Source organism: Mastacembelus armatus, chromosome 3 (assembly GCF_900324485.2).
Source record: "Mastacembelus armatus chromosome 3, fMasArm1.2, whole genome shotgun sequence".
Taxonomy (NCBI): domain Eukaryota; kingdom Metazoa; phylum Chordata; class Actinopteri; order Synbranchiformes; family Mastacembelidae; genus Mastacembelus; species Mastacembelus armatus.
This window is the reverse complement of record NC_046635.1, coordinates 6,337,062-6,364,854: the sequence shown is the minus strand read 5'-3', so window position 1 is coordinate 6,364,854 and position 27,793 is coordinate 6,337,062. Positions and strand designations below refer to the sequence as shown.

At 42.5% G+C, this 27,793-nt stretch overlaps 1 protein-coding gene across 1 annotated transcript in view; it reads right to left on the bottom strand.

The window, feature by feature from the left end:
* Window positions 1–423: 423 nt before the first annotated feature.
* The window catches only part of pcdh9 (protocadherin 9), a 188,501-nt gene continuing 161,131 nt past the window's right edge, over window positions 424–27,793 (bottom strand). Inside the window, exon 5 of the mRNA XM_026319606.1 lies at window positions 424–794. Coding sequence (XP_026175391.1) covers window positions 424–794 — 371 coding nt within the window. The remainder of the gene's footprint in view (window positions 795–27,793) is intronic.

Here is a 27,793-nt window from a genome sequence, read left to right as displayed (position 1 = left end):
CAATAACAACCACACCACAAATATTTGTATATATTGGTCAGTCATGGTATTTTTTTTTTTTTTTTTTTGTAATTTGTTTTCTTTTTCTTCATTTTACGCTTGTCCTTCCATCACTTGTCCAAATCACACATGAAGCGGACAGAAAATGTTACTATACGTTGAAGAAATCCATGGAGGTTCATTTAAAAAAAGATTTTCCTCTAGAGCCATACTAAAGTTGAATTGTAGAGAACACAGCAGAAGCGCTATAGTTTGTGGCCTACATAGTACATGTGGCTATCACAATGCAGAAGCATCAACTTAAGCATGAAGAAATGAAAAAAAGAAATAAAACGATAAAACAGGAGAACTTATATGAGTTGCTTCATCTGTTTGCTGTGTCCAGATGTAAGGACGTCTGACAGCACAGAAGCAAAGTCCGTCTTATAGCTGCTGGTCTTTTGGGCTGTCTGGACAGGAGGCTGACTGACAGGACTTCAGACTCACCAGTGGAATATCAGCCATGCCACTGCCGGTGAAATGTCCCTCTCCACTCCCAAATTGCTTCCTGTCACCAAAATGCTCTGACCGTCCACTCTCATTTTTCCAGGTTCTGGTCAGAGTATGTCCATTGAGAAGTTTGTCTTTGGGACCCCACTCCCTCTGCGAGCCAAAGTTGGACACAGGTGACTTTGGCTGTTGGTACGTTCCCAACGTTGGGGGCATCCAGCAGTTGTCTGAATGTCCCAGGACTAGGCACTCCTGTGTGCACATCTCTGTCGCTTCCACTAGGCCACGGGGTCCCAGGGGGCCATCTAAAGACAGAAACAAATAAATAAATTGAGAATAACTGCGCCTTCGTTGTTTATACATGTGATTATAGTCTAATGCAGGACTGAAGCTAACAGTCGCCCTTGGGTGTTTATAGCATGGTGTAAATGGTTTGAATTCTTCATACAGAATTTCATAAAATATCTGACATGTCCCAACTGACATATCAGCTGGTAAAGCTGGATTCATTGGACTGACCAGTGACTAGCTTATGACTACCATCTGACTGAATGCATCATCAGCATTCAGACATAAAAATACCAAACAAGTTAGTGTTTCAGGTGGCATTAATTGTATGAAAAATTAAAATGCAATATAATGCAGCTCTGCCATTTGAAGAAAAGTCATTCTTAAAGTGGCTTTATTTTCTTAAAGAAGAAACTAATCCTGGATGTGTTTGTATGTTGAACTTCAAAAGATAGTGAAACAATTTTGTGTTTTTGTCCTAAAAGGGCAAATCGTAAATATTTGTCCCACTTTGTCCCATTATTTAACAAACAGCTAATTGGCTGGTGGGCAAGCTCTGAAATAATTTAATGGGCCTCTTTCACATTTCTAGGTGGACCCGCTTTCTTTATTAAGTATACTAAAGACAGTTTGAGAGCCCGTTTTGCAAAGATATTACAGAGAGCATAGGAGAAATATTGTTTGTTCAGTTGTAGGTTAACTGCGTGGCTTTGTGTAAGATTATATGTACATTTTATAACAGATATTGCAGATTGATTCTTAAAGTAATTTATTTATGTTAAATAGAATTTTTCAATATTAAATAAAAGGACTTACTCATTTGTTAGTTCGGATGACTTCGCAGTGTCAGATTACCAAAAGGTTTAACTTGTTCCCTTGTAAAAATTTGTTTACTGAAAATTTGTTTGTCAGCTGAAGATGTTGTTTTGTTGCTTTACAGATACTGGTGAGAATGTAAATACAGTATATGAGTTACTGTTGTAGGTTAAGTTGATGAACATTGGCACTATCAATATCTGATAAATGAAAAGGAAAAGAAAGAAAAGAGTAGCTAATTTTGTACTGTGACTACAACCTAGGTTAACCTAGAGGTTGAGTCATGGCAACTGGACTGTCACTTATTAGTGACTACATGTATTTAATTTTTTCGACCTAAAAACTAAAAAATAAGAATACAAAAAATGTTACTGTTTATAACACCATTTGATCGGTCTTTCTTAGAACAACCATAAAGGATTTGATTTGTAAAGCAGTTTTATAGCACAAGGTTAACATGTTTTTGTTTTTTTTGTTTGTTTTTTTTGAGTGTGTACAAACTATATTGTAATGACCCGGTATTCGCAGTTGACGGCCAGGTGCATCATGGGTGTTGTTAAATGTTAGTTGTCGGTTAACACTGTTTATGTTCTGTCATGTTCAATGTTACTGTCTTAAGTTAAGTTGGGTTATGTTGTGAGAACTGGGCTATGTTCATGTTGGGTCATGGAAAATGTAGCTGTCACCGTGACTTAGAGTGACGTGTGGGGAAAAGGGGCTCGGTGACAGCGCATGCGTGAGGGAGAGCAAATTCTGCTTGTTCACTGTTTAATAAACCAGTCGTGAAAAGACAACACTGCCTCCTGCTGGTTTGTCAAAGCAATCGCTCCAGCTGTCAGAGACACTCGGGGTCGTGCGGTGTATGGGACACGAGCGCTCTCTTTTTCTCTCGGCTATTAAAAGAAGAGCTTGGCGATAGCTGCTAGCTCCCTGCTAGCCGTGTAGCTCAGGGCCAGTGACCACATAGCTAGAATAGCTCCAAAGAGAGTCCACAGCCGTTACATTGGTGTCAGAAGTGGGATTTCGAAGGTGACTAGAAGACACCGTAATGGAGCCAGCTATAGGCGAATTAGAGCGCGCCATTTGGGAGAACAGCATGTTGCTGGAGCGCTTAACGGGTGAGACTGGGCAGAGGGACAGGGAGCTATGCCAACCTGATGGAAACAGTGTCCCTCGGATGGTGTACCAGGCCCCTTACCACGGCGAAACTCCAGTAGCTGCACTGCTACCCCAAGCCAACAGCCAGTTGGGCCCCCCCGCCCGATCGGCCGCAAAGTTGCAGCGGTACAGCGGGATGACGCCGCTGGAACCTTACTTGGCACAGGTCAAGCTGGCCGCCCTCCACAACGGGTGGAGCCAAGAAGAGACGGCGACTCACATGGCACTTGCCTTGGAAGGACCGGCACTCCAGGCCCTCGTCGATCTGTCTCCTGATGAACAGCGCGACTTCCAAGCCCTGACCACCGCCCTCAACCGTCGCTTCGGACAGAGAACCTCCGCCGAGCAGAGCAGAGAGGAGCTGGCCAATCGACGCCGACGTGAGGGGGAGAGTGTGGGCTCTTTTGCTTCTGACCTCCGTCTCTACGTCCGGAGGGGCTACCCCACCTTCCCGAGTGCAGCAAGGGAAGAACTGAGCCTCCACGCCTTTCTGCGGGGTCTCACACCAGAAAGACTTAGGCAGCATGTTCGCCTGTCGTCCCCCCGAGACCTGGACGAAGCGCTGGGGGAGGCTGAGCGAGCAGAAGAGGTGCTGCAGGAGGACCCAGCGATGCGTCGACCTCTGCCTCAACGCCAGCTAACAAGAGCGGTCGAGCGAGAGGTGGATGCAGTCCAATTGAGAGAGGAGGAAGCCAGCCGAGCTCAGCCAGCAGCGGCCTCCCGCCGGAGGCCAAGATCAGACTGTTGTTTCCGGTGCGAGGAACCCGGTCACATTGCTAGGGACTGCCCTGCCCCTAGCCCCCGGCCTCTGAGAACATCACCAGCGGGAAACGACCATGGGGCGAGGCAGTGAGGGGACCCTCACCCCAGTTATCCGCTCCTCTCTGCAATGACTACCCAACGGTGGGGTGCTGCGGGCCTACCCAGGGACTGTACCTGGACTGTGTGATTGATGGGCGGCCCTGCCGTGCCCTGGTGGATACGGGATCCACCATTTGTTTGTTACGGAGAGGACTATTGCCAGAAACTGTTGGTCCTCTGCCAGGGGACTGGACTCCCACCGAGACGGCCCTGTACACCGTCACGGGGGAAAAGACACTCATGCCAGGAAAGAAACAGCTGTTGGTGGCGGCAGGGTCGAGCAAGGTGAGCCACGAGTTCTGGCTCGCGGACATTAGGGATGAATGCATCCTGGGGTTGGACTTATTGGCCCGTTGGAGGGCATGCGTTGATGTCCCGGGGGCTGCCCTCTGCCTCGGTAATGGGACCACATGGCTCCAACTGTACCGGGGGTGACATGGAGAGCCGGCTGCCTCTCAACCCCTGCAAAGCCATCAGGGCTCACAGGAGCCGAGCCCCAGCCGCCCCACAAGTATGGCAGAGACACGAGGAGGGTCTCAAGGGAGTAGCACCGTTCGGTCCAGGGCGTCTCAGCCACTGCCTCAACGTGGCTCAGCCGCCCCTCTGTCACCTGAGACCATCGCTGCGGTGGAAGAGCTGGGGCAGCGGAGCAGTGATCACCTGGACACATCACAGCAAGAGCAGCTGCGATGCTTGCTGAGAGAGTTTGTGGACATATTTGCAGCCAGAGAGGAGGACTGCACTAGAACAACACTGGTGCAACACCACATCGACACTGGCTCTGCTGCCCCCATTCGTTTACGCCCTCACCGACTGCCCCTTGCTAAACGTCAAGCTGCTGAGGAACTGATTCAGGAAATGGCAACCAATGGGGTTATAGAGCCATCAGACAGCCCCTGGGCCGCACCGATGGTCATGGTGCGGAAGAAAACAGGGGGGTGGCGACCCTGTGTCGACTATCGGCAGTTGAATGCGGTCATCCGCAAAGACTCGTACCCGCTGCCACGCATCGATGATGCGTTGGACTATGTGGCTGGTTCCTGCTGGTTCAGCTCGCTGGATTTGCGCAGCGGGTACTGGCAAGTCGAACTGGCAGCGGAGGCCCGGCCTAAGACCGCATTCACCATTGGACAAGGACTATGGCAGTTCACGGTGATGCCTTTTGGACTGTGTAATGCCCCGGCCACCTTCGAAAGACTGATGGAGCGGGTCCTTAAAGACATTCCCCGTACCCGCTGTGTGGTCTACCTGGACGACCTGCTCGTTCATGCCAAGGATTTCGAGCAGGCCCTCCGCAATGTACGGGAGGTTTTTATGGCCATCCGTAAAGCTGGGTTGTTGCGGTTGAATCCAGCCAAATGCAATCTGCTGGCTCGCCAGACACAATTCCTGGGGCACGTGGTAAGCGAGAGAGGGGTGGCTACTGACCCGGCAAAGGTGGCCATGGTGAGGGACTGGCCCCCACCGTCCAACATTGCCGAGTTAAGGAGTTTCCTGGGATTGGCCTCCTATTATCGGAGGTTTGTCAAGGATTTCTCATCCATCGCCGCCCCCTTGCATCAGCTGACAAATAAAGGCCAGCGGTTCGAGTGGTCTGAGGACTGTACAGCGGCCTTCCAGCAACTGAAGGCCGCCCTTGTTGACGCTCCTGTCCTGGAATACCCTGACCTCAATCAACCTTTCCTGTTGGACACGGACGCTAGCGGCATGGGGGTCGGGGCCGTGCTCTCCCAGAAAGGGGAGGCTGGAGAACGGGTACTGGCCTATTACAGCTGTAGCCTCAGTCGCCCAGAGAGGAACTATTGCGTCACCCGGCGAGAGCTGCTGGCAGTGATCTTGGCAGTCCGCCACTTTAGGCCTTATCTTCTGGGCACCAGGTTTGTGCTGAGGACTGATCATGCCAGCCTCACTTGGATGCTGAATTTCCGCCAGCCTGAGGGTCAGGTGGCCAGGTGGTTGGAGATTCTCCAGGAGTACGATTTCGAGGTCCAGCACCGACCAGGGCGGCAACATGCCAATGCGGACGCTCTCTCCAGACGACCTTGTCTGGTGGATGAGTGCAGGTACTGTAAGCGCCTGGAGGAGCGAGATTTGGGGCCGGTGGTGGCGGCAGCTGAACCAAGTGGTGTCGGTGAGGCGAGGGAGCCATTCACCGTTGAGCGTCTGAAACAGCAGCAGGCATCTGATCCAGTACTGGAAAAGGTGAAGGGCTGGTTGGAGGCCGGGGCACGCCCGGACTGGCCGGCCGTGTCGTCCCAGGGGCCCGAGGTTAAGCTGCTGCACTCACAGTGGAACAACCTGGAGCTCCACCGCGGGGTGATCTACACTGCTGTGATATCTGCACAGCGCAGAAGGGACCCAGCCAACGCTCTCAAGCGCCACTGCAGCAGTACTTGGTTGGGGCACCTATGGAGAGGATCGGGGTGGACATCCTGGGTCCGTTCCCCGTCACTGACGCCGGCAACCGCTTCATCCTGGTCGCTATGGACTACTTTACAAAGTGGCCAGAGGCGTATGCGGTGCCGGATCAGAGTGCTGCTACATCGGCACAGACGTTGGTGGACGAAATGTTCACCCGGTTTGGAGTACCAGAAGAACTCCATAGTGATCAGGGGAGGAACTTTGAGAGTAGGGTATTTGGGGAAGTGTGCCAGCGGTTGGGCGTGAGGAAAACCAGAACCACTCCCCTCCACCCTCAAAGTGACGGACTGGTTGAGCGGTTTAACTGCACCCTGGCCACTCAGCTTGCCATCCTGACCAGTCAGCATCAGAGAGACTGGGACCGGCACCTACCCCTGGTCCTGTGGGCGTACAGAACTGCCGTGCAGGAGTCGAGTCAGTGCACACCGGCGGCACTGATGTTTGGGAGGGAACTGCGGACACCAGTGGACCTGGTGTTCGGGGCGCCCCCTGAGCCAGAAATTGCTGGTGGACCAGAACTGGACTATTACAGACGCCTGAAGGAGCGTTTGGGCACGGTCCACCAACTGGCCAGGGAGGCTTTAGAGGACGCTGGAGCCCGACAAAAGCGGGCTTATGATAACCGGGCCCACGGACCCACCCTGAGGCCTGGGGACAAGGTGTGGGTGTACTGCCCCCAGAGGAAGAGGGGGTTGTCACCCAAACTATCTCCACACTGGCAAGGACCTGGGGAGGTTCTTGACCAGATTTCTGAGGTGGTTTTCCGGGTTAGGATGCCTGGGCGAGGCAGGCGAGTGGTGCTACATAAGGACCGGTTAGCACCGTACCACCCGCTGGCCTTGGAGCAACAGACTAATGAACCTCAAAGGAGTGCTCCATTACCTGCTCCCAGCCTTGGAGCAGACAGTGATGGCCTTGGGGCTGAACCTGGCGCTGGGAGAGGGACACCAAGGAGGCCGAGGCGTACGCAACGCCGGCCGGGACATTTGTCAGACTTTGTTTTAGGGAGTTAGGGTTGTGAGGACACTAACCCTCTTGGGGGGGGGGTTGTGTAATGACCCGGTATTCGCAGTTGACGGCCAGGTGCATCATGGGTGTTGTTAAATGTTAGTTGTCGGTTAACACTGTTTATGTTCTGTCATGTTCAATGTTACTGTCTTAAGTTAAGTTGGGTTATGTTGTGAGAACTGGGCTATGTTCATGTTGGGTCATGGAAAATGTAGCTGTCACCGTGACTTAGAGTGACGTGTGGGGAAAAGGGGCTCGGTGACAGCGCATGCGTGAGGGAGAGCAAATTCTGCTTGTTCACTGTTTAATAAACCAGTCGTGAAAAGACAACACTGCCTCCTGCTGGTTTGTCAAAGCAATCGCTCCAGCTGTCAGAGACACTCGGGGTCGTGCGGTGTATGGGACACGAGCGCTCTCTTTTTCTCTCGGCTATTAAAAGAAGAGCTTGGCGATAGCTGCTAGCTCCCTGCTAGCCGTGTAGCTCAGGGCCAGTGACCACATAGCTAGAATAGCTCCAAAGAGAGTCCACAGCCGTTACAATATGTAGTCTCAAAAACCTTTATTACAAGGCAGTTGTGTTGGTTTAAATGTAGAACTTGCAAGCCAAGAAGTTCATGCCACTCAATATGTGTAAAATTCAATTTTTAGTCATTTTAATATAGCAGGATATTTTTGGATTATCCATCAAACAACACAGCAGTTTCTATACTGCAATGTATGTATTTTGATTTATTAGTGACTACATGTATTTAATTTTTTTTTTTCTTAGTGACTGTTTTTTTATTGTAGGATGTGCAAAAATAAAAGTGTAGTTCTGAGAAGAGAAATTCTTTTGTTTCTATGCTTCTTGTGAGAAAGGCAAATAAAGTTATAAGTTGAGGGGAAAAGGGACTTGAAAAAAATGGCCATTTACCTACTGGCTCATTTGCCATGTGTTTTATGGGTATTTTTGTGCTTTGTTCATAAAACAATATGAATTGATGTAATTCTAGTTTAATAAGACCATACTCCTCATATTTCAGTAACTCGTGCCATCTTAATACTGGGTTCCGGCTCTGAAAGCACATTCAGATATATGATGTGAAATAAATAAATAATCAGGTCCTGAACAGTCAGTCATTCTTCTGCATGAATATAAAGTCCATCACAATAACAGGCAACCATAATTGGCATGTGAGGAGTCTAACCAAGACACACATTATCATAGTTGCATGGAGAACCACAGAGAGCCATAATACATGGTACCCAGGAGACAGCAAGATGAATTCCTCAAATGAGATTGTAGACGAGTGAGTAGACATCTGGGGAGCTGTTAAGGAAGAGAGATGGAAGATAAAGAAAGCACGGTGCCTTTGTACATCGTGTGCAGTGTAGAGCAGAGGCACTATTTACAGACCAGCTATGTGACTTTGCTTTTTTGTGTTGTTAGGTAAATGATTATAACTAAGATATGTTGATGATGAACCAACTTTTTTAATTGTTGAGTGCTTGAAAAATAGTATAAATGTAGCAAATAAAACCCTGACTGATTTGTGAGCATAGTACATCAGTATTTGATATTAGGAATTTGGGTATTGATTGCAGAATTAGATGATTGTATATCTGTATTTACTTAACATATAAGCAAAGCCAATCATTAATCAAGGATACTTTGTGCTTTGCGAAACCCCTTGTGTAATAAACATGACCATTTGCATGTAGATCAGTACAATCAGTCGCCCCAGTGGGCACCAGAGGATAATTTGAATCAGTTATTTTCCCTACTAATCTCTGTATACCTGCTGTTTTAGAGAATGTAGAGACGAAGCTTGATTGTAAAACCACTTGAAGTATAGAGCTGATTTAAAATATCTGTTCCTGTACAGCAGTGTTATATAATAAAATAGGCCAGTGATCCCCAACCAGGTTACTTGTTCATTATTGGGCCCAGCGATCTTACTTGCTTTTTGTCAAAATCCTGGCCTAAATCCTCTTTTTGAAATGTATAATTGGCATCACATTTACACTTTAACAACAACTCCAGAATAAGGATAGCTCCTCTACTGTACAAGGCAGGACAAACGCAGACAATTTGTTTGTTCCTTTCACAACAAAGTACCATGGTCTATCACTCTCCAGGAGTCCAACTCCACACTATCCTGCTCTGACTCGACACTCTAAATATTTCAAATAAAACCAATGCATAACACATTAGTTGTGCTTCTTTACTGGCCTCCTATTGATGCATAGGTAGACAGAGTCCTCCGCTTTAACAGTGTGCAGAAATATGTTTGGCCCATTTAATTAAAAGGACAAGGTATAATGTGAGACCTTTTCCCATCAGCCTTCCTCCCTCTGCAACAGACTTTCTGACACTGTAAGAATGAATGAACTTCAGTAGCCATTTATTAAGCGCAATCTCTAGCCTGCCTAAATATCCACCTTATTAGCCATTGTTTTCTATTTGTTTACTTTTTTTTTTGCAGTTTGTCATTAAGTTAATTCTCATGTGGCTTGACCTATTATACATTGTTCTCATATTCATGTAATGAACAAACATACACAGATGAATCCTTATTTCTCTTTTTCTCTTTTCTTCTGCACTGCTCATCGTGATTATCTTGGCTGGTAATAGGCTCTGTGATATATTGACAGACGTTGACCATGAGGGCTTATTAGCAGCTAGCTTCTGCTGATTATCGTGTATGCAAGAATTAGCTTGTTTGTCTCATTACATTCTGACTTCTCACTCTGTAATCAGAATGATTCCTCATGTCATGTATTCTCACTCTGAATAGACTGGTGATTGAGCATATTGTCAGTGCCTCTGAATTTCATATTTTGATTATATATGGTATTCCTTCGCTGTTTTGTGCTCAGTAATATAGATGTACATGCAAATAGTGTAATCAGGAATCTGTCACTGCTGAGACTCAAGTGATTTGAAATAGCCTGGGGAGGGGGTAGCAGGGTGTCAAGTGAAACCTTAAGATTTGTGGACAGATGATAAGCACCAGCACACCATGACACCACAACTGTAGATAAGAGACAGCTGGGCCAGTGCTCCATTGTATTCCTACTCAGCAAACAACCTCGTAAATCTGACAGAGATTCCATCTGGCCCAGTAAAATATAGAAATTGAACTATTTGGTGACTTTTGCATGATGCTTCAGTTTCTGCTGAAAAGGATGTTAAGTCAAATATAGCTGAATTTGAGTCCTTTGAGAACTTTTTCATCTTAAGTGAGTTTTACGTATAAAATAGAAGCACTGTTGTGAGGATACCTTCTTCTGTAACAGCTTAACAGATGTTATTTAAGCAGACCAATAGATAATTCAAAGTTAAACTAATATACAAGTTATATACAAGTCCATGGCAAGGTAATATTTAGGGAATTCTGATCTTGAAGCTGATTTCTCCATTTTATGTGCTTTGACATATCCAGTTACTGATGAAATAACTACTGCTTTCACTTATAGTATTACATTTCTATTTAAATTGTGGTAAAGTAGAGTGGGACACACAGCCTTCTTTTTGTTGACAACCACAGTGAAAGAATAGACAACTCAGTTTAACAGCATCAGCATGCATATATAGCTGATTTTGCAAAGTTTCAGCTCTGCGTATATAAAGTACATCAAACACCATGTTCTCCTCCTTCACACAAAATGTCTAGCACATTGCTTAGTGCTACTTTGCCTGTACATAGCTCGTTGCTCATGGTTACTATGCTCAAGATGTCATGTTTCTCCCTTCACACAAACTCACACGCACGCACACACACGCACACACACACACACACACACACACACACACACACACCCCCTCACACACACACACACACACACACACACACACACACACACACACACACAAGCAAATAGCCAGTGGCTGATGTTTGGTGCAGAGCCCCTGAGTGCTTTAAATAACACTGAGGCACAGGTGTTGAGGAATGCAAGGGATTCAGAACTGTGTCAGATGGTGCTGACTTTTGCTTACAGCGCTGTGCAAATGTTGCAGATGTCCACGAAGACAGATAACTTAAAGACAAAGAAACCATTAGATTGCCTCCTGATACGCAGTCATTAGGATGAGCTGGGGGCTGGTCTGTTTAATTCTGCAGAAGCTGGTAAATAAATGTGAGCCATGAGCAATAGCTGTTTAACAACGGACACTTTGACCAAACAGCACTCACATGCCTCTCTTCCAGTCCTCCTACTCAGCATCAACAGATCAGAGGTTACAGAGGAGGAGAGAATCATCCTTATTTTTGGCCAGAGGTTGTTTGCAACTGTAAGGGAGTATTCTTGTTTTAGTCTGCCGGCAATTACTAATGAGATAACGTTTGGCTAATTAACTGGATGCACACTATCAGTGCTGAAGTGCTAGTCCCATACCAACCTACAGGCTTCAGAATGGCAAGGGGAACAGGTGGAGAGGGAGGGAGAGGGATTGAGTGCAGGGGATTTAGTGTCCATAGGGCTTGTTTATTTATCTCTGTTGTTAAGCATGCCCAGATGTTGTTATTTGGGGACAAATGAGGCTTTGTTTTGGACCAGCATTGAGGCTTAAAGTGCCATACCCCTGTGTCCAACTGCCACTCAAAAACCCACGAGAAATGTCAAGCAGATAAATTTTATATGCTCAAATCTAGGGGAAAATTTTTTTGTGTTATTCCCCCACCTTCCACTAAAAAACATACACACATATAACTCTACAGCAAGTCATACAATGATATACAGTATTATAAACACACCCTGTATTCAAAAAGATCTACAGTGTCCATAGCTTGGGGAAACATGTAAATAGTATGGTGGTTGGTATTCAGCACAGCGCAGAATACACCTCCATGCAGCTTTGCAGTAAATGTGAAAAGAGGTCCTGTGATCTACAGCAAAGACTATCTAGGTTGGATAGATATGATAGTGAGGAGAACAGAGTAACACGCTAGATGCATCCTTGAGAGAATACTACTCTGGCTGATGGATCCTTTCTAGTGCTCCCTTTGAGGCCAGGCAGCAGCTTTTCATGATAGGAGATGGAGGGCAAAAAGAAGTCAAAATAGAAAAATTACACAAGTGATGGGTGGTCAGAGAGGAAGAGAAAAAAAGGAGTGAGCAAGAAAGAAAAGAAGAAAAGCGATGTCAAGGTGAAGAACAGAGAAAAAACAAAAATACAAAATCTGTCAAAAAATTTATTTACATAATAAAAATATTCTCAGATCAATCTGTAATTAAAATAATAAACAGTGTGTGTTCTGTTTTTGCTGTTAAAGGTACTGTTTACAGCATAGTGCATGAGGATACAAGTATATGCTGCTGATGTTTCTGTGAATCTTGGAGGAAATGATCCTCACGAAATGTGACTAGCATTTCCCACTCTTACCATACATCAAAAATAAATCATTTGACTTCTTACTGCACTGGAATACTGTCTGTATATCCCTATTCTCTATTGAATATTCTTGCTAAAGATTTAATATAAATATTAATACAACTCACACAGTGCGCAGCAGTTACAAGGTTAGTTTTCTTATGATTTACCACCTGGTATTTTGCATCAACCTTTGTCTATTTCTCTAATATTTGTCCAAACATAATGGATTAACATCATTATTTCAGGTTTCTAGCTAGACTGAAGCACTTTAAAAGGTGTGTGCTCTGATAGCTCATGCTACTAACTGACAATCACAATTTTTGGTCTTTTAATCAAAATCTGATATTTTTTTTAAAACAGTAACAACATGAAAGAAAATTAATTGTCTCCTTATTCAAATTCTCCTTAAGCACAGTCTTGAGTGTAATTTGAAGATTTATACTTGTAGCCAGGATGTCAGAGTAAGGACCAATGTGTTTCACTATAGTATAGTGTTTCACTATTTTTAGGTGATAAGCGGCCATAAAAACCTAAAAGAAACAAAAAGATAATAATATAATGATAATAATGTGATCCAAAATAGGTTTCTGCAGGTTTTTCCTTATTTGCCTCCAGTGCTCTCTTGGTGTTTTTTCTGTAAAACTGCACTGCATCACTAAGGGTAAAGTACACATCTAAGTGGGATATTATGTCAAAGTTATTGTTAGTATAGTTGGATGAGTTGTGATTAACAGTGCTGTTATTTTGTAGTGCCATTTAAATAATTACATTACAGTTAAATAAAAGATGCTTAGAAAATAAGGCTTTGAATCATATACAGTTCTGGAGCACTTATTGTGGACATGCATAAAGACTGATGAAGCTACTTGAGTAGTGAAACGTTTCGATCTAAAAACTAGAAGTCCTGTTGCCATGACTCAACTTCTAGATACACGTAGGACAGTGTTACACCTGCAGCAGTGTAACAGCACAGGGGGACTCCAAAAGACTCTGACCTTTCCGGCTCCACCTTTAATGGACACCACAAATTTGATTTGCAGTTCGGTGTCCTGCCATGTCCACAAGTTCTTACAGTAGATGACTCCTACCTCCTCCCAAGTCCATTCCTAGCAGAGAAGGGACTGGTGAAGACTTTTGTCAGGCGGCAGAGGCAAAAATCGTCAAAAGGATCTTCTAATACAATTGGGTAATAATGATTTTATATATTTATATATATATATATATGTTTACGCCTATTATAGCTTTCCTTTGATGGTCTCCAGACACATTTTCTATGATGTTTAATGTTTAATAGTGCTTTGTATAACACCTCTAGAGATATTAAGAGTCATTATGGATCTGATGGAACAGAGAGGTTGTATTTAGACAGACTCCCACATGAACAAAGTAAATACTAAAGTTCAAATGCAGTTTAACAGCAGCACTTCAGAAGTGTGATGGCCCTAACAAAGGTTGCTGAAAGGGAGCACTGACGCTTACTGACAGATCGCATTTACTCAAAATGCTGTGCATTAGAAATGGTCAAGTGTTTTAATTGAGCTCAATGGACACATTCTGACAGCTGGAGCACTTACAACAAACAAATAAAGGATCCAAAATGGATCTTTACTTTTCCATACCAATCCATAAAGAATGCGTGTCCACCCCAGGATTTTTTGAAATTCTATTTACGGAGATACAATGAAACCTTGGCTATGCAGTTGTAGGCATGCCTAAATTGTCATTTTAAGAAGAAACTGTACTGCACTGATATAAAGAAGTGAGAAAGGAAGGGTGGATTAGGCAGTTCTCACTGGGATCTGGTTCTTTAGTGCATGCATCTATGTATGTTTGACTATGTATTCTATGGACTAGTGGAGGCCAGAACACTGTTCTTTGTGGTGCTGTGCTAGGCGACAAGTGAATAAACTAAGCTCAGTGAACAAACTGGAGAAGAACTACTGTCTGGCCTGGAGCCACCAGTAAAAGGGAAGATGAGGCCTAAACTCTATCGCACAAAAACCTTCCACCTTGTCTTCAGTGAGATGAAGCTTCAGAACATCTTCACGGTTTGCCTCGGCATCTAAACTTGTGCCTACAGCCATTAGACTGTACAATGCTTTGTGCCCAGCAAGTCAAATCTAAGCCAACTAGGAGGGAAATGTGCTGCACTGCTGAGAGTAAACAAGTCACCATGGACTACTCACTACATTTGTATGCACCAGAATCCAAAACATATTTAGCCTTTTGCTGTAGGGTTTTCTTCCAGAAGGGTTTCTGCATATTCCTGCAGATTCTCCGCATGAATTGACACACATTGCAGTTGTACTTTAGTTAGGTTTACTTGCTCACATTGATCGAGTATTAGAGTTGTAGTGTTAAACACAAAATAATACATAGGCTATTTTTCAGTTAACTTTCTCAAGTATTTAAAATTAGGAAAGCTGGTAATACAAATCATCAAGGTTTATATAGTTGATACTATTCTTGTATTGTTACTGTACAAGCTATCATATAGTAAATACCCTTTCTAGCCATAAATTGTACATTATCATACAAAAAGAAAATTTTAAAAAATATATATACTGTTTTGGCAGAGCTGTTGACTGATACAAGACATGACATGCAGCCATTCACTATGATAGTTATTTGTACTTCCACCATAATGAATAATTTTAGCCATCCATACATGGTACAAGTTAGTCATTCAACTATGGCCATAGAACTCATATGATAACTAAAGTTGAAGATATGAGAGAAAAATCAGTGCAGGTTGAATGTTGATGTGAATGTGGATCGCTAAGGTACATATGTATGTGAAAGCCCAAATCCATTATATAAACAGATAACTAAAGCCAGAAGTGTTACAGAAACCATAACTGGAAGAGGCTATTGCTTGTTCTTGTGCTTCATACTGAGCTAAATATATCCCAAATAAACCAGATATGTTAAATTTGAACAATGACACAGTAAGATACACAGCTAATTCATTATTAAAATACAATGTCAATGCAATATTAACATTGTAATAATTCAGTTACTTGGTAAAAAACACATTTCAACAAAGTTGTAGACATTTTCTTTCTGTTAGTCATTTGTCTTTTATATTTCTGTATGGCAAAGTAAAGATGGCAATACAGATTTTCAAAGCACATTTTAAATTGCTGTTTTACACAGCTCAGTGCAAGTGCTGCAGTCCCCATGACAACAATAGCCATGTAAAAATGATTTCTTCTCCCTCTCTAATCTTCCACTGCATTAGACTCAGCCACTGACCTTGTAATCTAATTTCTGTTCTTAGTCAGTGAGTATGCCTGCTCATCTCAACACTGATTCAAATCCATTTCTGGTCAAAGACCCTTAGTATGACTAATGATAACAGTGAGACAGATATGTGATAACTGATTCAGTTTTTAAATTTGCCTCTTATTTATTCTTCTGTTTATAATGCATATATTGTCTATTGTTTCTTGTTCACACTCCATTTGGACAAGTGATGCGTTCACAAATGGAAATCTTACTCTGCAGTTGGTTCTCATTCATCCTCTTTGAAAAATAAATATCTCGCAAAATTTCATGGTAAGGCCTGATCAAAGTGTTGAGCTGACAGGCCACATCACTAATGTAGTTAACCATTAAATAAATATAAAACTTACAAGCCCTTGCCAAGAACACACACACGCAAACACACACACACACACACACACACACACACACACATTGCACAGTATAACAACACCAAAATGACACTGACATTTTAGTTATGAGGAATAGATTTTTTCATCAGTGTGTTGTGGCTTTGATGGTATAAGTAATTTAACAGATACAGATAATGGTCATGTTGGCTTCAAAAGACATTAAAAATGCAATGACCGCAATTCACTGTTCCCTAAATAAGACACCAGAAAATCCAACCATCTAAGTGAGCGAAAATAATGACTGCAAGCATCCTGTTTTTATTTGTGAGGAGACTCTTTATACACTATCGATATAGTGAGTATTGATTTTACTGTAGAAAGAATGAGAAGATAAGAGATTGTCGCTGCTGTTTTACAATGGTGAGTATGTATTACATTTTATTATTGTAAGCAAAAAATAAATCATCAGTCTCAGTCTTCGATGTTTACTAGAAACCGTACACCATTTATGAGTGTAACATATATTTAATAACACAGCAGATCTAATACTTAAGGACTTCTGCTCACTAGCAGGAAAGACTTGCAGTAAAAACTCAAAATAACTGCAATTGTATCTACTGAAACAATATGAAGTCTATTTTTTTATGTTTTATCAGTCCAACAGATATGGTCCAGGCAACAAAGCTATTTGGTTATGGTGTACATGCAGAACCTTCACACCCTTGTTTTGTCCTGGGGTATAGGATCACTCTGTTTCCTGCACTTGCACCAAATGTTACCAATAAAATGGTTAAAAAATAACTAAATTGCTATTGCAAATGACTTGCATATAAATGTAATTTGTAGGAGACAGGTTTGACCCTGGTGGTTTACCACAATGCATTCAGATGGGCATTATTATAGATTATGGTTTCTTTTTATAGCTCCACAAAGAGATTGTACCTCAATAACACTAATGCCCTCTCATACAATAAAAGCATGCATTGTAAATTTTATTGTTTAAGTCTACCTCGAATAATCAATAAAGAATAGACAAGCACTTATTTCTTTTTCCAATTAAAACAAAGCATATTTTATTAGATAATCCTGTTATTATATAGGTTATTATATAGGTAGGACAGTGTAGGATAATGAACATTGATTATACTTTTTTTTTTTCAAGCTATTAATAAAAAATAATACCATTATTAATATCACAGTCATTTGCTGTAGTTGGATATTATTCATAGCTTGCATTACAACATGACCTGCTTGACTTTAAGGCATTTGTAATTTTGTGCCAATTACTTGTGTGTTAATGGATTTTGTTGTAGCCTACATTTTAAATGAATATGTGCTGTCGTCCATACTGCCTTCTTCTGGAATCACCCAACATAGCACAGAGGCAGAGTGAAGATCAAGGACGAGCGAAAGGTCTGTAACCAAAAACAGTGTAACAGATATGCTAGGTTTTCATAAAATTATCCTGGAGTACTTTCCAGGTACAAGCTCTTCCAGTAAAGCCCCCCCCCCCCACACAGCCATAAGCATAATGTATTAGCATAAAGAGGAAAGGGGCTCAGCAGGTACAGTAACTACTTACGCACAGGTAAAGTACTAAAACAAAAAAATGAAAGCAAGGTAAGAGAGAGTGGAAAAACCGAGAGAGACTGAAGTAGTGACAGAGGCACAATTCTCTGTTGATCATTACCTTGAGCCTGAAGGAGTTTGATAATAAAACAGAACCTTGTTCATCCCCTGAGAACTCTGTAATTGTAATGTTGAGGTACATCTCCTCTATGTTAATAATTCTAATTTCAGAGCATGCTCTGTCTGCATATACATTTATTCATAATTACCTGAGGGAAAGGATAGTGTCTGTCTATTAAAGGTGTTCTGAATTAAATGGATATAGGGTATATTTGAAAAATTAAGGCCAGTACGATATTGATTTGGTACAAAATGCAACCTTTAAACTAACAGCGGGTCACCGATACAATGTACGGATTATGCATACAGTACCATAGGTACCATCAACATCTGTACTTGTTTTGTTGTTTCTCATGGTTCAACATAAGCTCACTACTCATGCAGTTTGCTACTGGGTCTACTCGTTGAGTAAGAAAATGTGCCAACATTGACAAGTTGTTCAGGCATTAAATTGGCAGTGATGGAAAAAGTTAGCACCTCCTCTTCAACACTGTGAACCGTCTGCCTCAGCTCTGGTGGTGTTAAGGTGTTAATGTATAATGACAGTTATACATTTAAGGTCACAGGATCATATGAATTAATACGAAAACAGTGTAATTAGTATAGAATATTTTCACCTGAGAGATGTACTAGATGTGTAAGGTATAATTGACAAATGATTGCTAAGTTATGCAATTTTAAACTCACAAGCCACGTGTCCATTGTCTCAGAATTAAAAATCCTTCCCTGATGCATCCGTTGCACACACAGCACAGATACATTTGCACTGGTTTGATTGAGATTTAATGAGACAAAACAGTAAGTGTTAATCCCTTTTCCAGATTCATAACATTACTGAAAACATCACATCACGTTATTCTACTTAAAGTGCATTTGTTGGCTTTGAAAACAGCGACAAAGAGCATAAAGGAAATAAAAACCTTGTAGTGGGTAACATGAAATGTGAGTGATAGCCATATGCATAAATCTGGTTTGTGAGCTGGTGAGTGCACTTGGAGGAAGTGGAGGTCAGGATCTGGCAGAGCCCCCTGTTGGGTGCAGGTGGCGAATAACTTCTGTCAGCCAAGTAATTAAGTGTCCATCACATCCTTGCAGGAGGGCTGTGCAACCTAGAAGCCTTGTCCAGTATCCATCTGTGAGAAGGACTTGAGCTACAATATGGCCCTACATAATACATATAATATGAGATGATACATGATATAGAGTAATCTGTTTGTCAGCTTCCTTACAACACAGCTCTAAATAGAAGAAGTATGCCTTTAAGTGACGTGTTTATAGCATTTAGATTTTGAAACGCAAAGTAACTAATATGAATTATTGTGTAGTAATATTAGAAATCCAAGCAAGCAGGTGGGTAAATATCTGTCTGATTTGCACAGCACTTGATATCCCTAGGTTTCCTCCTGTAATCGGTAATTAAACAATACTGAGCAACAGTGTGCGCTGGAGTGTAGCTGATCAGTGTCACCATGCCCTTTCATAGAAGAACCGTTATAGATGATAAGGTTTTAGGTTTTGAAAATGTGACACACTGACACTGTTTGCCAGTGCACATGGAGACAGAATTCGGATTTTTCTTTTTTTTCAGCATCAAATATACCTGTCAGTACACTGTAGGTGTGCACTGTCACGAAGTTGCTGCAGCATGAAACTGTAAATCCGGAGACAAAAGACAGCAGGAATGATTTATAAGAAGCCAGTGATGGTAGGGCATAATGTATGAGATTTTGAAACAGCCATGAACAACCTTCACATTGTCACCTTTTTGAAGGATTGAATGAAAAGCAGCGATTAGGTATGATAATGATATACATGGATTTTAACTTTTAAGGTTTCATTTGATTGGGCTTCTAAAGCAAAATACTGAATGTATAAGAAAAATATATTATTATGTGAAGGTGATCTGTTACTGTTCAGACACTGGCTATAACCCACCACCAAATGTGCTTTCTATAGCACAGAAAACAGCTCACACTTCCATTGTGATTTCTCAGGCAAAACAGTGACAAGCTCATGTGACATCTATTTGCCATGTAGGACAATTTTTTTTGACTGAGTAGGTGTTGATATGTGTGGTTACTGAGTCTTAATGTCGGGACATGTGTGAAACTAATTTGTTGTTTTTGAAGATGGCAGCAATTAATCTCTCAAATGACCTGGCTAGATTAAATGAGAAGAAAGACAGGATGCTAGGAAAATAAATGCCAGCATTAGGGAAGAAATTACAAGATGACCTTACTGAACAATGATTTATGGAACCCTAGTCAAGCAATTACAGCAGGTGATACCTTTGAAATTTCAAACCATGGAAATTAAATTTGCTCCTTTGCACACTGTGCACTTGTCAAGGACATTTAAACTGTTACCCAGATTGGGAGGCTCCTCTGCAGTCATCTCTCTACCCTACGTGAATCACTCATAGCATTCAGAGTAATAGAGCATATCCAGGAATGGACAAAATAACAAAAATATCTAAAAAAAATATAGGAATATTAAATACCTAAAAGCAGTAGTACTCAAGGACATTGACTTCAGAGGTGTTGAAAAAGATTGTAATCCCTAGGATAAGTGCAAATGGTTAATTCACCAACCTTGAATACATTATTTGGACAAATGAAAATAATTTGCCTTGCCAGCACAAGCAAAATGGTAGTATTTTTTCTGTTAATCACAAAAAAAGAAATAGATATGCTAGGTTGTAGTCACCATCTGGATAAAATTAAAAAAAAAAAAAGATGAAAAATTCATCAGAACTCCCACTCACCAAAATGTTTTTTTTTTCTCTCAGCAGTCTGAGCTTCATGGATCTTACACTAGGTTATTAATTTTGTTTTAGCCAGTAAGAAGGCTGTCACAAACATCACCAGATTGTTTAATGCCAATTTGCTATTTGTAAGGCTCCTTTGTAGTAATAAAAAGTTTACCAAGTAAGAAGTATTTTACAGTTGTGTTTTGACATTCAACATTCAACTGTGCTAAAGTGCAATGCTTATCAATATGACTTTATATTTGTGTGCATACTTTTTGCAAATGTTTAAAAAAAGTTGGCTCATTTGAAAGTGTAAGCATTTTCTTTTTCAGTTCTGTCATTTGTGTGATTAAGTCACTTACAGACAATAACAATAGAATTTGTTGTGCTTTCAGTGTATGCTCCCTTTTCCATCCCACTTGTTTCGATAAAGAAGAAAGATCATAACAACCTTGCTATTTTGAATCGTGTTTGGAAGAAACAAATCAATCAAACTAATCTCAAGGATTAAGTTCCCTCAGTGACTCTCTGAGGGAGTGATGATAAGAGAATATTTTGATTATGCTGCCTTGTGTAAATGCTAAGCGTCGAGGTGCTCGTAAATCCTTACATCTGTGCCTACCATCATGAGTCTCCCCTGCCACTCCTGTTGTAATAGCTCTTTCCAGCATGCAGCAACAGAGTATGGAGAGTATATGAGGATGAAAGCGTAGTTGAACACTACTTAGGAGCAATTGCAGCACATGTCACAGAGCTACCATATGCCATTGAAACATTAAACTACAGGGCAGATGAACATGAGCTTTAAATGGTAATGAATACCTTAATACTGAGCTAAGAGGAATTTTATAAATGTGGTATACTCTACTGACAAGATGAGGATGGGTAATAAACATTTCACATATTTTGTTCTGTCACGCTGGCATATATTTGCAAAGGAGATTCTCTACCTGCTGTTACCAAAACTACCAGTGGCACGACATTTAGAGCTACAGAATAGCTTTTTAGCACAGAACTACATGCAGTTTCAGCTTACTTTGTTGGCATATTATAATTCAAGTATAATTATAATAATAATAATAATACATTTTATTTCATGGCGCCTTTCAAACACTCAAGGTCACCTTACAGAGAGAAAAAGGAAGCATACAGCATGAAATACATAGAGTGCATTAAAACAACAATAAAATCAACAATGCATTAACAGAGGGCCAGAATGTAAAGGCAAAAGTGCGGAGCATCCAGGAAGTGGGCGATGTACAGCAAGAGCAAATTGAAACACAGAAACCCAGATGACAGAACAACAAATATGAAACAATATGAGACAATATGAAATAGGCGGAGGGGTAGAACATCACGGGCTGCTTTGAGAAGTTAAGACAGTTAGGTGGAAAACGCTATACGGAACAGATACGTTTTGAGTGATGATTTAAAAGTTGATAAGTCCGGAGACGACCGGATGCGATGAGGGAGAATGTTCCAAAGGCGGGGCGCAGTGTGGCTGAAGGATCTAGCGCCCATGGTGGCCAGGCGCACTGTAGGGGTGCAGAGGTGAGTGGAACTGGAGGAACGGAGAGTACGAAGCGGAGAATAGATGTGAAGTAGATCAGTGATGTATGGTGGGGCAATAGAGTGGAGGGCTTTGTAGGTGAGAAGGAGGATTTTATAGTTTATACGGAAGGACACAGGGAGCCAGTGAAGTTGTTTAAGGACAGGGGTAATATGATGTGAGAATGGAGTTCTGGTGATGATTCGGGCAGCAGAGTTCTGGACAAGTTGAAGTTTATGAAGTGATTTGAGAGGTAGACCAGTGAGGAGTGAGTTACAGTAATCCAAACGAGAGGTGACAAAGGCATTAACGAGTATGGCCGTGCTATCGATGGTGAGTGAAGAACGGATGCGGTTTATGTTACGGAGATGGGAGTAGGCCGACCGGGTAGTGGTATTGATATGCTGAGTGAAGGAGAGAGTACCGTCTAGGATGACACCCAGGCTTTTAACTTGGGGGGAGGGGAGGACAGTATTGTTGTCAATTAAAATGGAGAAGGTGCTGGTTTTAGAAAGGGTGGATTTGGTGCCCACGAGGAGAATTTCAGTTTTGTCGGGGTTGAGTTTCAAAAAGTTATGGGTGAACCAGGATTTGATATTATGTAAGCAGGTAAGGAGGGAGGGAGGGGGGAGGGTAGAAGATGGAGCAGCAGAGAGGTAGAGCTGGGTGTCATCTGCATAACAGTGGAAGTTGATGTTATGTTGCCTAAAGATATGTCCGAGAGGAAGGAGATAAATAATGAAGAGGAGGGGCCCCAGGACAGAGCCCTGGGGCACGCCACAACTGACAGTAGAGGGCTGGGAGTGGAAGTTCTGGAGATGGACGGACTGGGTGCGGTCAGAGAGGTAGGAGGTGAACCATGAGAGGACCGAGCCGGCTATGCCGATGGAAGCAAGGCGATGGAGGAGAATATTGTGCGAGATGGTGTCAAAAGCTGCAGTTAGGTCAAGGAGGATGAGGATGGAGACAAGGCCAGAGTCTGCGGCTACTAGGAGGTCGTTGGTGATTTTGACCAGGGCAGTTTCAGTGCTGTGAAGATGGCGGAAACCAGATTGAAAGTGTTCGTATAAGCTATTGGCGGAAAGGTGGGTATGGACTTGGTGGTGGACAACTTTTTCAAGAATTTTAGAGAGGAACGGGAGATTGGAGATAGGGCGGAAGTTGTTAAGGTTCGCAGGATCGAGGCCAGGTTTTTTTAGGATTGGTGTGATGATGGCTGTCTTGAGTGATGGGGGTATGATACCAGAACTGAGGGAAGTGTGAATAATGTGGGTAAGATGAGGAAGGAGAGAGGGGAGACAGAGCTTGACGAGGTTGGTTGGTAGGGGGTCAAGTTTGCAGGTTGAGGGTTTGGATTTGAGGATCAGTGAAGAGATAACTGGTGGGTGGAATGATAAAACTCGAAAGCGGGGGAGGATACTGATAGACAGGGTAGGGTACAGTGGAGGCAGTTCGCAGTGTCACAGATGGGGGGAAATTGCTGGTGTATATTTTCGATTTTTGATGAGAAGAAATCCAGGAAGTTATTGCACAAGGTGGTGGAGAGTGAGGGGAAGAGAGGAGTATCGGGAGGGCCCAATAAATTTTTGACAGTGGAGAAGAGGGAACGCGTGGAGCCAGAGGCGGATACAATAAGAGAGGCATAGAAGTCAGATTTTGTTTGGGTAATGGTTTGCTTGTACTTCAGTATGTGGTTTAGGTATAAGTCCTTGTGGGTGGATGAACCGGTTTTTTTGAAGAGACGTTCAAGGCGACGGGCTTGGGTTTTGAGGAGGCGGAGTTCGGGGGTGTACCATGGAGCAGAGTGCGTAAAGGATACAGATCTAGTTTTGAGTGGGGCAAAGGTGTCGAGTAGATTTCGTAGCTCACGGTTGAAATTGGATAACATGTTGGAGAGGGACGGTGTATAATTAGAACATGAAAGAAAGGTTGTTGAGAGCAGCAGTGAAGGAGGGGAAGTCGATGTTCTTTAAGTTACGGAAGGTGATGGTGCGGGAGAGGTGGGTTTTGAAGATAGGTAGTTTGGAGTTGAAGCAGACTAGTTTGTGGTCGGAGAAGGAGGTGTCGAGGGTAGAACATGACTGAGCTGTGACGCCAGAGCAGCAGACTAAGTCGAGGGTGTGGCCTAGAGAATGTGTTGGGGAGGTGATGTATTGTTGGAGCCCAAAGCTGTCCAGACAGGAAATGAAGTCTTTTGTTGTGGTGTTGTTGGGATTGTCGAAGTGGATGTTAAAATCACCAAGAAGAATTATGTTGGCTGACAGAGAGATGAGGTTAGCTAAGAGGTCAGACAGTTCATCCAGGAAGGTCAGGTTAGGTTTTGGTGGGCGGTAGATAGTGGCCAAGAAGGTTGGTGTGTGCCCGTGAATACGTGCTATTATAAAGGCAGCTTGGGTGTATCTGCTTTTTACCATCAGGTCCATAATTATAACAAATGTGCTACTGTTTTAAAAAGAAATGTCTGCAACAATAGGTGTTTTTAGACTGGAGGAACTTTTTTGTAGCTATTAGTACTGTTGAAGGAAATGTGAATGATTATAGTTCTTCAAACGCTGTTTTGAAGGACTTTTTTAGCTCCTACTTCAGTGTAGATACAGTACTTTCCGAACACAACAGGAACATCAGTGACATAGTGTATTGATGGTTGAACAGTGAGCCAGTGCAACCATTAGTTTTAGGAAAAAAACGTGTTCGCCACTGGGTGCTGTTAGCCATGTAAATAACTGCATTAGAAAATAAGAAAAAAAAAAAATCAACTAAGTTTCGTTCAAAACTTCCTATTACTGTTGTAGCTAAGCAGCATCCCCATTTGAAGGGCATCATTGTTTGTGCAGTGATTGAAGTGGCAGCTTTCAGGTCACAAGCTCACTTCTCTAAACTGTGGGTCTACACTGCCCACTGAGGGATGAAAACTGAGAATGACTTTTTTTTGCTTCTTTAGATGCAGGTCTCAAAGGTCAGAAAGCCAAAATTGGTAATAAGGTTGAAATATTATATTTTATTTATTGTTCACACAATTTTTGCATTGAGCTTCTCTATTTCCTTTGTAATCTCTTTTTGATTAAGAGGAAAAAAGTTTACAGTAGCAAGGAATAACTATTCAATTGTAAATGGCACCCTGTCAAAACCCATTCCTCCTACAGTCCTTTTAGCCATTGGACATTTGATGAGTAGCTTTGTCCGTTCCACTCTCAATGTCAAAAAATCAGCAGGCACTCTGACTCTCTGATGGGGTCAAGGACCTCTGCCGCTGCGAGAGGGCGACCATGTTGAGTTGAGGACACACTCTGCCATCACACACAGGCACATATTTCCTGAGACACAAGTGAAACAGTATGAGCCAGTGACGCATTAAAAGATAAAAGAAATTAAATGAAACGTACACAAGACAGTAATATTTAGCCAGCAGTCAGATGAGTGGTGTCATTACTGTGTTTGTCTGTAGTTGTTATTTTTATCCTATATTTGGATCCTGTGACACATTAAATAAGGAAAGTCTGAATTCACTGACAAAAGAGTGAATGTGAAAGAAAAGACATGTATGGGGCATGAGCAGAAATGGTGCCAGCGGCCTCATCATTTCATTTCCTTTAGCCCATCTATAAATGGCATGCATTTTAATCTTTTTAATTATGGATCCTCGCTACAATTACCTCAAATTAAATTACTTTGCAAACCTCAGAAGGATACATAGCTAACTGAGAAGAAGAGGATCATTCTGCCAGGGATTTAACCTCCGTTTCTCTGTGACACATTGAGCTATCACCCCCACCTCCTAAATCCAACTCCATATGGAACTGAAATATTGAGAATGCCTAAAAGCCCATAGTGTACCCATTCTAGTACCCAATCAGCCCTCAAACCGCTCCAAATCCCCTCTTTCCCAGTCCTACTCTATTCATAGGGCTATAGAGATTACAGAGAAGAACCCTGCCTGGCAGGCATGCCACACTTAAATAATCTCTGGGTGAAATGCCAGTGTTAATGTGGGGTTTCTGGATCATGGCACTGCAGTGTGTTGCGTCGGTCTGTGGCATGCTGGTCGCAGATGATGGGCATGCACCAGGAGGCAGAGGATGTACGGAGAGAGGAGTAGAAGATTAGGATAAAAGGAAGGAGATGAAGAAGAGTGATGGGAAGAGAGAAGGGGAAATATAAAGTGAAGAACAAGAATACGACAACGTGGCACACAGCAACATGGCAGATGAAAAGAAAGAGGCAGGGGAAACATAGAGGGATGAGAGTGATAGCACTGTGGAGGCGAGATAGTCCCCTGAGTGGGCCACAAGTAGCTTGCCAAGGTCTAAATGACATTATGCTGCATGTTATATACTTTATGGCCTTGGGTGGGTGCCCCATGTGCCAAGAGATGCATAAAATCCTGACTGCTATTCTTACCCTTCACTAAGGCTGACCCATAAACACTCTCATCTCACACTTCGTGAGCATGGCATCAAACCAAGTATGCTCAACATGGAAAATGAATTAATTACTTGATGTTTCAATTGCAGCACAATAATTGCTTTAGTCCACAGGATAACCAAGAGTGAGAAGATAACATATGCCAGTGAAGACGACAGCATAATGACAGGATTAGTGTAGGTCTTAAAGACTTCATCTTTCACAGATACACATGGAAGGGGAGTGGGAAATGGAAGAGAGAAAGTGAGGTATTTTTCTGAGGAAAGAAGATCCTCTTCTTCAACAACAGCATACCAGCAAATAATTGTACTATACCTGAAGGAGTGTTTTTTTTAAAATACCTCCCTAGCAAAATTTCTGAGTGCCTCTGAATCCCGAACATGAATACAGTGATTAAAAAAACAAAAAGCCCTTAAGCTCCAAGCTCAAGCAGCCACTCTCCATTCTTGGTTTTGACCTTGTCATTACTTCATCACCTGGCCTTGATTCTTCCCTCTCCTGCCTCTCCAGTGAAATGAACTTCCCACTCAAGTCAGGACAGCAGTTTCTCATCAAGAGCAAAAAACTTGTCTGTTCAAAAGATACTTCATGCACCTCTTTTCCTTCAGAATGACACATTTCCTTCCTGAGTGATATCCTCCTCTTCAACCTGCCTACAGGTGCTCTCAAAAGAAAATGTCATCTTCTATAACACACACATTATATTGTTACATGATTATTTCTATTCAAAGTATTGTCAAGGCATTGTGGCTCTGACCTGTGTACTGCTTTATGATGTCTTGAGTTGTTTAAAATGTGGTGAAGGAATAAAAACTTGTTTTGACACTGTTGTTCTACCTGAAATGTCAGCTTTAAAAACTGTAAAGACCTTTTTTTTCAACCGGATGATTCAGTGGTGAAAGAATAATTTCACTTGTAAATGCTTTTAACTATTGTGGATGAAGGGTCAAAGGTAGAACAGTTTGAGTCCTGGTGAAAAGTGGCACGGGCGGAATGTCCAAGAGTAGCTGAAAGCAGGAGTAATTACAAGTAAATGGTATAACATGAGGTTGTGCCAGGGCCTTTGACACTTTAGTTGCATTTATTTAAAGACTTGACCTCTCGGTCCCTGGAAAATGTATTAGAAGGTGAAGCAGTCTGAATATCCAACAATGTGCTTCACAAATGGATAAAGAACATGAGGTTTTGTGCTTGCAAGAGGTAGAGGGGCTGGTGTGGACTAGTGTGCACATGTGTGTGTGTGTAGGGAGGCAGTGGGGTGAGGGGAACAATCTGTACCAGTTAATTAGCACACGCAAGGGGGCATCAGGAGGGTCCTGTCTAAATTCGTCCCTTCATCTAATGCCACCACAACAAGGCCTGCTAGATTA